This window comes from Podarcis erhardii, assembly GCF_964252035.2.
Source record: "Podarcis erhardii genome assembly, chromosome: 1".
Taxonomy (NCBI): domain Eukaryota; kingdom Metazoa; phylum Chordata; class Lepidosauria; order Squamata; family Lacertidae; genus Podarcis; species Podarcis erhardii.
This window is the reverse complement of record NC_138497.1, coordinates 52,156,694-52,168,786: the sequence shown is the minus strand read 5'-3', so window position 1 is coordinate 52,168,786 and position 12,093 is coordinate 52,156,694. Positions and strand designations below refer to the sequence as shown.

Genomic DNA, 12,093 nt, shown 5'->3' with positions numbered 1-12,093 from the left:
GATCTGTGCAGTAAAGCCTCTCTGCATAAGTAGCTCACATGGAGCTTTCAAGAGGAAGGAGCAAAGCCATTCAGAAAGTGCATTCTGTTCACAATGGAAATGCCCTACTAGAGTCAATCAAGGGCAGTGGACCTGAAAGCAGAAAGACTGGGAGAAATATATATGATAGTGTGTTAATTAATTATCTGAGCTTGGGCTGCGTTTAATCAACACAGCTGGCTTCAATTTATTTTGCTTGAACAAAACATTTGTTTGAATGTATTACTATTTTTCAAATGTGTGTAACCAACTGTCCCATTATTTTGTGCACTAACGCTAAAGTAGAATCCATTCAATTCTACCTCATGAAATGATTGTAACAGAGCCAAGACCTTTCATTTATTGAAGGTTAATTGACACACAATGTAAAGGCTGGGACGTTTTGTAGCTGGTACAAGAATACTGCTTGACTCTGATACTGCTGCAGCCTTCCTGTAATCCTGAACCTGAAATCCCCTCTGTCGTATTCCTGCATAAGACCCTTTAGGAGGGAGTAAGAAGCTTATGATCTGGAACTAGTGATGCCAACAGGGTTTTCTGGACTCAGGACACTTGTATGTGAATTAGACCCTCTGCCCCACTCACAAAAAGAGGATACAGATTTGCATATGCTTTGTGTCATACGGAAATTTATATAATCTTTTGTGAGTGGGAGGAAGAGCCCAAAAATAGATAAGGAGCTGCACATCAGTAATAATATGTCTGAGAGGCAGAATGTTAGCGGGGGAAGCTTGCTCTGTATTTATTTTTCCATACTAGAATAGGTTTAACCCAGGGGTCTGCAACCCGCGGCTCCGGAGCCGCATGTGGCTCCTTTACACCTTTGCCGCAGCTCCGGGGCGGATACTAGCGAGGGGAGGAGGCGCATTGTGCGCCCCGAGACTCCTCACTGTGGCGGGCGCTGTACTGGCTGTGACGTCGCATGGGGGCGGTGCGTGCGTTAGTCACGCACCGTCCCGACGTCACCTTCCTGCCCGCCTGCCCGCTACATTGTAGGGGGCATGTACGCTGGTCACTGCATTGAAAGGAGGCATGTACGCTGGTCCCTGTTTTGAAGGGGAGTGAAGAACACACACGCACAAAAGGGTAACTTGTTAATTTAACGTTTATTTCTATGAGGAGGAGTAATTCTGAGGGGTCAAACAAAGAAATAATAAAAAAGTGACAAAAAAGTTATTTTTATAATGACGAGTTTTGCGGCTCCCAGTTTTTTTTTCTTCGGAAACGGGTCCAAGTGGCTCTTTTTGTCTTAAAGGTTGCAGACCCCTGGTTTAACCTGTTAAATATCTGCCTGTCACACAGCTGTTAAAGGCACAAGGCCATGGCTGTCCTCCAGTACCAACCCTAAACCGTGCAAAAAACTCCTGTTCCCTGAGTTGTTAACCTGTTACGTTACGCTTCATCAATTGATCTTAGGTTGGCATTACTATATTCATTTCAAGACCAGACACGATATTTCAGTTGGTAGGAGAGGGTGTGTACCAAAAGTGGCATAAGAAAAACAGCGACTGAGGTTTAAATGCTCATGGCTGGATGAATTCAAGATTGAATGCAGTGTATTCTAGCAGCATTTGCTGTGGTTAGTTATTGTTTTTATTCCTTAACAACTAGAACAGTGTTATTAGCACAGGACAAACAGACACCCTTTTCTTTTTCTTGACCAACAGTAAGTAACTGGGAACAAGAAGCTGCTTCCAATAATTCCCCTATTTTCTCCACTCTTTGGTTGAAAAAGCAATTAATTCAGTTGACAATCCACTTAATGACACCCTCAACTGCATTTCCCTAAGAAGAAACCAACGCACCAAGGGGCTATTCAGCCCCTCCCTGACAGGCCTGAATATAGCAAGCTAGGGCTACTTTGTAGGGTTGATGTAACCCGCATAGCTCTCTCAGTTGCAGTACCCCCCTGTGATATGTATTTTGCATTAGCAGGATTTTTTAAAAAATAAAATCACATAATATTGGAAAAAGCTCTTTTCTTGCATGAAATTAATTCTGAGTTAGAAAGAGCAGGAATTACTTACTGTCCTAGCTGCTAATTTTGCTTTTGGGTAGACATGCTACTGCCCAATTACAGCTACACTAAAATCCTGCATTTTTCAGTTATTGTCTCTGGTCAACAATCCCATTTCTACCAGGGAAAGCCAAAGGAAGAGAAAAGCCTGGAAGATCCTTCAGAATAAATCAGGCAGTTCTTTCTCCATCTAGAAAAAAAATCACACATACAGCAAGGAAGACAGTAAAATGGCTTAAAACTGAACCAGGCTGATGCTTTTCTCAAGTGTTTGGAGAAAGGACTTCCTTGGTCATTTTGGAGCTGTTTATGGGTCTCCTCTGATGTGTGTGTAACATAGCACCTGTCAATCACAGCTGTGACTTCACTCATTGACTAAAATTGCTAAAAGATGGGAATAGGCTCATATCACACAAAATAGTCTATGCACGTTTTCCTTCCTAACTTTCCTTCTACAAGGGCTAAGGATCTAAGTAATTTAAAATGGACAAATCAGGAGTCTGGGGGCCCTACTTCCTCTGACTCCCATGACTTAATTTTCCTTCTCATCAGCCCTGCCTGGAATTTCTCCTGTACTTCCTACCATACAAGCTTTTGCAGTGCACAGATAAACTGTTGCGAGTTTTACAATGGAATATCCTTTCCCCAAAACACAGCATGAGGTCCTTTTAATTTGTGACTTGGATCTCCCAAGGGTGAGGGATCCGAACACATTTTAATTTCCCTTTCCTTCAATAAATGGCTCTGGTTCCTCAACGGTCCTAACTCTTACCCAAGCCTAACATTTTGCTCTCTCTGTCCTGCAGGGGAATAAATGTAGCCACTTTTTCCAGTTGAAGAACATTTCATTCTGTGGATACCACCCAAAGAACAACAAGTAAGTCACGGCGGATGGTCAAAATGAATTCATGGCAAAGGAGACACATAGCTCTTCCTCCTTGCACTATCCTGCAGTGTATCCTAGGCAATTTGGGGGCTTTGAAGTGTAACTTGTATAGGAAGTTCCTGTGTGGCAATCTTCTTAATCCCTGCTAAATAATATGCTTAATAAAGGTGGGATGGGCTAATGTATTGTGTTTTCTCTTTCAGGTATTTTGGGTTCATCACCAAGCACCCAGCTGACCACAGATTTGCGTGCCATGTCTTTGTTGCAGAGGAGTCCACCAAACCACTTGCAGAGTCTGTAGGGTGAGTTTCAGACTACATCCTGAAAATTCCTGCTATTTACAAAGATCCCAGTCTACCTGGATCTAAGAGAGGGGTGTGTCGGTTGCAGATGGGTACTGGAGATGTCAGCAGAAGCATTAGTGGCCAGGGATCAGCCACTTTTCACCCAGCTCCCAACCCTCCTAGACAGTTCAGAAGGATACCATGGGTATCTGAAGAAGTGTGCATGCACACGAAAGCTCATACCTAGAACTAACTCAGTTGGTCTTTAAGGTGCTACTGGAAGGAATTTTTTTATTTTGTTTTGACCATGGCAGACCAACACGGCTACCTATCTGTAACAGTATCAAAAGTTGCTGAGAGATCCAGCAGAACCAGGAAACAGCTTTGACCTCTGTCTCTAGCCCACCAGAGGTCATCAACCAGTGCAACCAAGGTGGTTTCAGTCTCATGATGGGACCTGAATCCCAGCTGAAAGGGATCCAAATGGTACGCGTCCTCCAGATGTGCCTGGAATTGTTCAATGACCACCCGCTCAATCACCTTGCCCAGGAATGGTAAATCTGAGACTGGGTGATAATTGGCCATAATGGCCGGGTCCATAGATGTGTTTAAAGGAGTGGTTTAAAAACAGCTTCTTTAAGGGGGTCCAGGAAGACTCTCTCACTGAGAGAAGCATTCACCACCCCACTGAGCCCATTGCCCAGCCCTACCCAGCTCACTTTGATGGGCCAGGATCTAGGAGACAGGTGGTAGGTTTCACTCGTCTAAGCAGCCTGTCCACATCATCAGAGGTAGCAGATTGGACTTGATCCCATACAACCTGACTAGGCAGAGCTTTGGCACTCTCCCGTCCCAGCCTTGCTCCCATGATTGAATCTACCTCTTTCCAAATACTGTTTTCTGCAGATGCAGTAGAGGTGGCAAATAAGGTCCTCTTGGTAGGCTCAGTGTTGAGCTCTAACTTGTTGCTTTGCCTGTTCTGTGGAAGAATCCCAGCTCCCAATTTCGTTCCATTTCATGTTTTCTTTTTGCAGGAGAGCCTTCCATCAGTTCTACAAGGAATGTGTGGAATATACGTGCCCCACAGAGGACATCTACCTAGAGTAGGGGCCGGGGCAGCCCCCGCCCTCCTGTACAGACAAGGGCCATTCCCCCCATTGTGCATGGACAAGCTGCTTTGAGATGGAAGGAGGAGTGGGTGTGGGAACAGTGTTCCTCAGTGCGCAGAGCCCCACCTCTTTCAATGCACCTCCTCTTTCCTTGGGCTGGGGGTTTGGGATGGGTGGGGTGGGTGGACCAAAAAAAAGGGTTTATTATCAGAAGAAGAAATATGCTTTTCCGTTCGTTTGTTTATCCGAAATAAAGCACCACCAGCGGAAGCAGGTGTTGCTGCCGCTGGTACAGGAGGAGAGTGGGCATGGGCACTGGGAGTGCCCACTTGAATGGGCTGCCTTGGTGCTACTGCGAGAGAGAGGGCTCCACGAGTTCTGCTCGAGTCTGTTTGGGGCCTGCTCTAGTTCTAGCTGCCGTGTTCAGCCCTTCACATTGGGAGTTTAGTAAGATGGGAATGCTGCTCTTCCACTGCAGAAGAAGGAATAGCTAATAAGCTTAGGGGTGGTTGCAAGTAGTGAGCCCAGTCCTTGGCTGGGAATGGTGGGGTTGGGGAATAGTGGAGTAGGAGACAGAGAATGGGGGTGGTGGCCATTTGCCCCACCAATTCCCAAGACATAGCATCCAAGTCTCTTATCCTGTGCCTGCAAAAAATCCGGGAACCACTGGAGGAACACTGGTGCCTATCCTAGCCCCTCCCAGTTTGAAGGCATGTAGATAGCCAGGGAGGGCCCATGCCCTGGGAATCTGCTGATGGAAAGAGCTCCTCCACTCCGACCCTTGCTCTAAATCTCCCTTCCCTCCATACCCGCTCTCCAGCTGCAGGTTCTGCATTCACGGAGGGAATCTGGACCCTGCACAGAACATGAGAGCCAGGGTTCATCTGATTCATCTGCATCAAGGGGCTTGAGAGGAGCTCCAGCCATAAGCACAAAATTGATTCAGGAAGGGCTTGGTCCCACGGAGAAGAAGCAAAGCTGGGAGAATAGCATGAGTGACTAGGGGCTAATAAGAGCTGCAGAAAGGTGTGCCTTTGCCCTTCTCCCCCCTCCCCCCCAAAAAGCAGGGGGCTCTGTGCTTCTGCTCTAATGACAACAATGATTAAACGTTGATGTTTCAAAGAGCCTGCGTTGCTGTTGTTTTGTTGCCCAAGGAGACTCAGGCCTCTAAGCAAACTGCTGTTTTCCTGGGAATTGCAAGAGCCAAATTTGACATTCTGCTAGCCTTCCTTGGGGAGCCACACCAGCTGCAGCATAGCAACATTCCAGGTTCTGCAACCCCCATTTTGAAACCAAATTATAGTACATCAGATTTCCAGGGAAATGTCACACATCTTCAGTTTTCAAAAGTACAGGTATAAACCTTGCATAGGCTTATAAAAGTTTGGAAAGGTCCCACTGAATCCAATAGTGTCGAATAACTATGTTGGGTATTATGAAACAACTCTCTCTTGTAGATCTCGTTCTTCTCGGAATAGCTTGGCTTTCAGGTGGGGTGGGGAGCATGACACTCCTCCATTGTCTCCCAAGACAGATGGATGCCAACTCCCTCCCATTTCCATTGAGGTTCCATATATTTGTGAACCTTGGTGTTGTGCGCGTGTCTTTTTTTTGCTTTCAGATACAATGGGGAGGGGGCTTAATTTGTTATTGACAATCATTGAGAAGTCTTGCTAGAGTTTACCCAGCTGTTGGCCCCCTGCAACCTCCAGAATTGTGTCACATTCCCCTATTCTGGTTAAAAGCTTTGAGATGTCAGAATCCCAGGACCTCAATGGACTCTGCCACAAAATCTTCTAATCTACTAGCCTCTTCTCTAGCTAAATATAGATTGTATGTTGGCAGCTCTGTTGTTGCCAGTTAAGGAAAGTAGCCAATTATTAAGTGGCATTCAAAGGGTTTTGGGTCTGCATTTCTACCAGATGTTGGGGAGACCCTAAAATAGGGATGGGGAACCTGTTGCCCTTCAGATGCTGTTGGACACTAATAAACGTTGATTATGGGAATTGTCGTCCAGTATCTGGAGAGCCATTGAGGCACTTAACTTCTGCTTTTCTCAAAACAAAAACACTTAATTATACACCAAAAAAGCCCTAAATGAAATCAGTTTTGTCAAATATGGAACTGTATATATATATATACATTATACAATTCAACTCATAGTAGTCAGCTTCCATAGAATCTGGAATTTTATTGTGCGGCGGGAGCAAAGAATAGAAGAATTGGCAAGCAGGGAAGTAATATTGGACCCACAATAAGAAGAGTCATGACAGGGGTGGCAAGGGAGAGAATGGCAACAGAAAGCTGTGGCCAACTCAATCCCAGCCTCTGCATCAAAAAAACACACACAAAAACCCCACCCATCTCTGGCCCTCATCAAATGTTTTCAAGCTTTGCTCAACACCCATAAGAGTGAAAACATGAGATGTGAGCCAAAACCTTGCAACTGCCCTGCTGAGTGCCAAGTGCCATGCCTGTAGGATGGATGCATAGAGCACACAGAACTGGGGGGATGGGAGAGAGGCAAGCAAGTGTGAAACAGCAAAGGAAGGGGAAGATCTCGCTTCTTACATTACTAGGTGATTTGGGTTTGAGGGGCTTTTGCTGCCTGTGACAGATCAATTAGTTGGTGCAAGTACACTTCAGAGGTGGCACCTCTATTTGCATTTGCCTAAGAGACTCAAAGGAGGTCGTCGTAATAATACTCCTCAAAATTTGGCTCATCCCGCTTGCTTTTGTGTGCTTTTTGCAGCTTTTCCGATTCCTTCCGCTGTATCCGTCTCCGGAAGTTGGGCATCTTTGGTTTAATGCCATAATCTGTGAAGACAGGAGCTAGTAAGAGAAGTGTGTGGCAATGGCAGGGCAGGAAGAGAAAAAAATCACATAGGAGGATGTGGAAGCGAAGGCTCACATGGCCTTAAGAGGGGCATATTATGGGATCCTCGAGGCAGTTAACTAGAAGGCAGGGTTGGGGAAACTGGAGGAGGGATTCACTTACTGAACACTGCCAGAAGAAGCTCTGTGCAAAGACTTCTGCCTGCACAATAGGGCTCTCCCCTCTCCTCCCCCACATGCATCCTGAAATTGGATCGTAAGAACCTCATGCAAGCTGAGGAGAGGGAGGGTGGTTCAACTGGCACACCAAAATGCTTGCAGTGATAAGAGCGGCACATGGGGTTCCTCCACTGTTGTTAGACTCCAGCTCCCATAAGCCCCAGCCAGCATGGCCAGTGGTCAGGGATGATAGGTGCTGTGGTCTGGCAACATTTCAAGGGCACCACGTTGCCCACCGGTGCTCTAAGGATTGACTTATTTGAACCAACAGGGTATCTTGTTGGTTCATGCTTAAGGCACATGGTTGTCATGTTTGCTAGTGAGTTTAGACTTCTTGGCTTAATAAGCAACAGTGGTGGTATTCAGAGGTGTTGTGTCAAAAGTCAATCAAGAGTCTTGCCTTATCCACTTCCGCCCACCTCTCCCTACAGAACCACATTCAAATTGCTTCCATTCCATACAAACTCAAATGAGGGGCTGAAATTGATAGAGGGGTGCTTTTTCTTTCTTTCTCTTGAATCCAGAAAATAGATGGTGCAGCTAGTCATGGAAGAAAACCCAAGTGATCTGATACAGCTGAGTTTTGTTGTGGGCGATGATTATTATATGATATGATAACAATAATACTTATTAGTTGCTCTCTCTTTTACAAAAAGTCAACTCAAAATTTTGTTTTTATTAAATTTGTATACCATCCTTCATCTGTAGATCTCAAGGAGGTTCATAGCATGAAAATACAAGATGAAAATACATAATAAAAAGAAACGAAGCAATAAAAAGCCCTCCCACAAACACATTTAAAAGGATGTTAATCAGCCAAAGGCCTGGTTGAAGAGTAACATTTTTGCCTGGTGCCTAAAGGTGTATAATGAGCCTCCCTGTGTAATGAGCATTCCACAAATAGGGGGCCACTGCAGAAAAGGCCCCTTCTCATGTTGCTGCCCTCCAGATTTCTCGTGGAGGAGGCACACGAAGAAGGGCTTCAGATTATGATCGCAAGGTCTAGGTCGGTTCGTATCCCATGCACTAAAGGAGGAAACAGTATCTAAAACTCTCCAAGTTAAAGGCCTGGCTGAATGGCAATGTTTTTGCCTGGTTCCTAAAAGTAGCCAGTGGCAGTACTAGGCATAAGCAGGGAGCCACCACTGAAAATGACCATTCTTGTGTTGCCACCCACCTCACTTTCCTTGGAGAGGGCACACAGAGGACAATCCCAAATCACATATGGAGGATCTAGGTTGGTTCATGTTAGGGAGAAGCAGTCCTTGAGCTGCATAAGGCTTTGAATTAAGTTCAGAAACTTGGTAGCCGAAACAGTGACGTCATAATAGGTTTGAAATGCTCAGACCATCTTGCAGTGGTCAGAAATGCCTCTACTGCAGCTTTCCCTACCAACAGATCCCCAAGATGTTGGATTACGACTCCCACCAATCCCCTATGATTACTTCTGCTGGCCAGGAATAACTGGGCTGTAGTGCAATGACAGCTGGGGACCAAAAATTGGGAAAAGTTTCTCTGCTGATAACCTGGAAGGGACTTTTTTTTTCAGCTGGTGCCTATATATTGACAATCCCTTTGCCCAGAGGTAAGGACTACAACTCCCATCAGCCCCAGCAAGCATAGGCAAGGGTCAGGGATGGTGGGAACTGTAGTCCAACATCTGGAGGGCAACACATTGGCTCTCCTTGCCCTATGCTGTTGCGTAGTAGGAACTGGAAGGAATACATGCCATCCACCAGGCCAAAGTGCTGCTGCTGGAGCTCCAGGGGTGCAGAGAATTCCTCTGGGACAGACGGACTGAGCCTGCTGCAGAAGAGGACAAGGTCAGGAACTGCAATGGTTGCTACCTAAAGCCCTGATCTTATGGACTATCAGTGCGGAGGGAGTTCCCCACGTGGTTATTTCAAAACACCTTCCCAGCCAAATAATAATTTATAAAACAAAGCACAGAGCACTAACCCAAATGTGCAATTAAAAAAAGTGCAAGTGCCTAAATAAATCCTCCGTAGTTAAAAAACTTGCCTCCAAACCTTAACATATCCTCTTGGATCAAGGAATTATAGATGTAATCAAATCACATTTTGAAAATGCAACTATTTAAAACCTTATTAATTAATCTTATCTGTTTATTACATCACTTTCCATTTATAATGTTTGAAAAGCATGTACAGACCCAAAAGATGGTGGATAACTGTGCAGTATTTATTGAAGATCTTATTTTCATATCGCCTGTGGCCCCATTTCCGCCCCCCCCCCCCATCTTTCTTCAGGACATCCAGCAATGCAGTGATTTCAAGCATTTATCATAATCAAGGGGGTTGCATTAAAATCTAAATTCTCCAAAGAAATGAGACTTGATACATAGGGGTACATCTTTGAAGTGGTTCACTATACCAAAACAGTGATGGCCATTACACTAAAATGGAACATGAAAATCATGCTCTGATTCAGCCCAGTGCTGTTTGGTGGTTACGACTTTTAACCCTGGTGAAATTCTGTCTAATGATACCCTTTGAGGCCTCCCTTCCTTTGTTTGATCCCCCAACACACCCTGAAGAATAAGCATAAGCCACATATTGCGATTTTCTTTTCTTAGTGCCAGCAGGAGCAAAATATCCCTAAAATGTGCCTGCTGACAATTTCAATAGGAATTAGGGCATGTGAGATGGGTTGATCTACCCAGATGTTGAGCCTTTGGAATATAATCCTACTGCTAGCTGTTGTTTTATATTTGGCACGAGTTTCCTTTGAGAAGGGGTCATGCACTGAGACTTAATGGCTATCTCTGATTTAATCTGCTGCCATGATTCCTTAATAAAGTGTGCCTGATTCCTAAAGAAAGGCAGGCAAGTGGCTTTCATTTCAAATGACCCACTTTTCTTCACCCTCATTCCTTGCTACATCTGGGTGGCAAGAGTCAGGTATACAATTTGTCATACACATTTATTTTACCTTTGAAGACTTGGCATGGACAGCCCTCTCTCTGTGAGGAGAAGCAACAGAAGCAGGAATCCCATCCAGCCAGTCAAATCCAACAATGGGTTCCTACTCTTACTGGCTTTCAGCAATGGAACTTAAGACAGCTCCCAGTGCCTACAATGCCATCACAAAGGGTAAAGAACACACAGCATTCTAACTCTTAGGTAATGGGCCTGCCCAATGGGGGCCAGCTTAAGAATGAAACTTGTGCAGCCCCTTTGGAAAAAGTGTCCTCTCAGGCAAAGTTGCATGCTTCTACAACTCTTCTAGCTGAGCCCCATTTCAGAGAAACAAGCTTCATCCCACATGATGTACTTTCTCATCAGGCATAGTTGATCCTATGCCCACTTTCTTCCCATGAAGTCACATTCTCTAGGAACAAGAGGAGAGCCCCAGCTTATGCGCCAGCCAGGCTTCAGTAACACAGCATCAAAGTAACTAGCACAGGCATAGGCAAACTCGGCCCTCCAGATGTTTTGGGACTACAACTCCAATCACCCCTAGCTAACAGGACCAGTAGTAAGGGGTGATGGGAATTGTAGTCTCAAAACATTCGGAGGGCAGAGTTTGCCTATACCTGAACTAGTGAGTTAGGTAGCTGTAACAACTGGTAGAAATACTAGCTAAATGAGGGGGCTATCAAAGGTGCTGTTCTGTATAATAGATGTGTGACTATCTGCCTGCTGGACATTATGTCCTTGGTACACTGAGCTTGTGGCCCGCAGGGGACAAATTATTCTCTTGAGAATCAGAGAAGTTGGTGGATGAGGCCCTCAGGGACATAATAGGAGAATCTCACACTCTCCAGCTTTCACAGAGAAGGGGAATCTGTCAGTTGCTTGCATTAAGGTGTCACAACAGGCATACAGTGTATGTTTGGTCCTGTTTTAAACTGCCCTGAACCATGGGGTTCAACTTATAGGGCCAGTCTTCATCAGATGGAGACTAGAAACCCAATTGTAACTTTTCTCTCTCACCTACCCTTTCTTTAAATTCAAATTCTCCATCTCTCTCACTTTAGTTTTTATTTATGCTTTATTTTGAAGACTGGTGAGTTAGTGAAAATGGGTTTCCAATCAGTCTAGCTACTGGTCGCTGCTACAAAACTGTGGAGTAGGAAAGAAGGAAATTAAACAAAGGCCTCTTGCCAGTAGTGACTGCGGTAGTCTATCGTTTCACCCATAAATCCCTCCAAGGACCCTCCATAAGGAGGTGACGGCACCTCCCAATTACAGGGAGAAGGTAGGAAAGATGGGGACAAGACGCCAACTTCCAACAAATTTAAGTTTGTGTGGCATCTGAAAACAGGACAGATTTTCCTTTATCAGCAAGCTTGCTGAAATGACTGATAGTCATCCTCTACTAAACAAATTGTTCTAGGTCCTTTCCCTGGGATTGAGAACATTTATTTCCTATGGGTTTGGTTTTGCAGGAAAATTGTACTACACACCAGAAAACGGAGGGCAGTTTCCCCCACCTGTCTGTTGCAGGGAGGCTATTGCTAGCTTTGGGAAAATAAATATACAAGCTGAGCATTCTCCATACTGCCTTCTGAACCTGGTGGGCCCTGATTCATGGCAAGCCCTTCCAAGTATTCAGCCTACCACTTCAGAAACAGACTGAAGATGCTGGGAAGTGGCCTATCAGTAAATGCAGCCTTAGCAAGAAGGAAAAACAGACCGTGCCAGTAAGTAACCGAGGAGGTAGGCAGCACAAGCACTTTGC

The 12,093-nt window shown here is 45.1% G+C and overlaps 2 protein-coding genes across 4 annotated transcripts in view; one reads left to right on the top strand and one right to left on the bottom strand.

Annotated features, from left to right (window-relative positions):
- The window catches only part of MAPK8IP1 (mitogen-activated protein kinase 8 interacting protein 1), a 65,111-nt gene extending 59,652 nt beyond the window's left edge, over positions 1 to 5,459 (top strand). For all 3 annotated transcript variants that reach the window (XM_081834874.1, XM_081834873.1, XM_081834875.1), the window contains 3 exons: positions 2,863 to 2,933; positions 3,146 to 3,244; positions 4,261 to 5,459. In XM_081834874.1, the coding sequence (XP_081691000.1) occupies positions 2,863 to 2,933; positions 3,146 to 3,244; positions 4,261 to 4,333 (243 nt within the window). In that variant the 3' untranslated portion in view covers positions 4,334 to 5,459. The remainder of the gene's footprint in view (positions 1 to 2,862; positions 2,934 to 3,145; positions 3,245 to 4,260) is intronic.
- A 1,042-nt stretch (positions 5,460 to 6,501) lies between these two features.
- On the bottom strand, positions 6,502 to 10,871 carry FREY1 (Frey regulator of sperm-oocyte fusion 1). Its single transcript, XM_081857010.1, has 3 exons — positions 10,342 to 10,871; positions 9,119 to 9,192; positions 6,502 to 7,152 (listed from the first exon to the last, which is right to left on the bottom strand). Exons 1-3 carry the CDS (start codon positions 10,404 to 10,406, stop codon positions 7,016 to 7,018), a joined length of 276 nt encoding a protein of 91 aa, XP_081713136.1. The 5' UTR covers positions 10,407 to 10,871; the 3' UTR covers positions 6,502 to 7,015.
- Between the last annotated feature and the right edge of the window lie 1,222 nt (positions 10,872 to 12,093).

What these genes read in the sequence shown, in the direction of transcription:
- FREY1 (XM_081857010.1), bottom strand. Translation starts at nt 10,406, where the DNA reads ATGGGATTCCTGCTTCTGTTGCTTCTCCTCACAGAGAGAGGGCTGTCC. An exon ending in TCCATGCCAAGTCTTCAAAG is followed by an intron (nt 9,193 to 10,341) that starts GTAAAATAAATG and finishes CTTCTGCAGCAG; the next exon opens with GCTCAGTCCGTCTGTCCCAG. An exon ending in GCACTTTGGCCTGGTGGATG is followed by an intron (nt 7,153 to 9,118) that starts GCATGTATTCCT and finishes CTGTCTTCACAG; the next exon opens with ATTATGGCATTAAACCAAAG.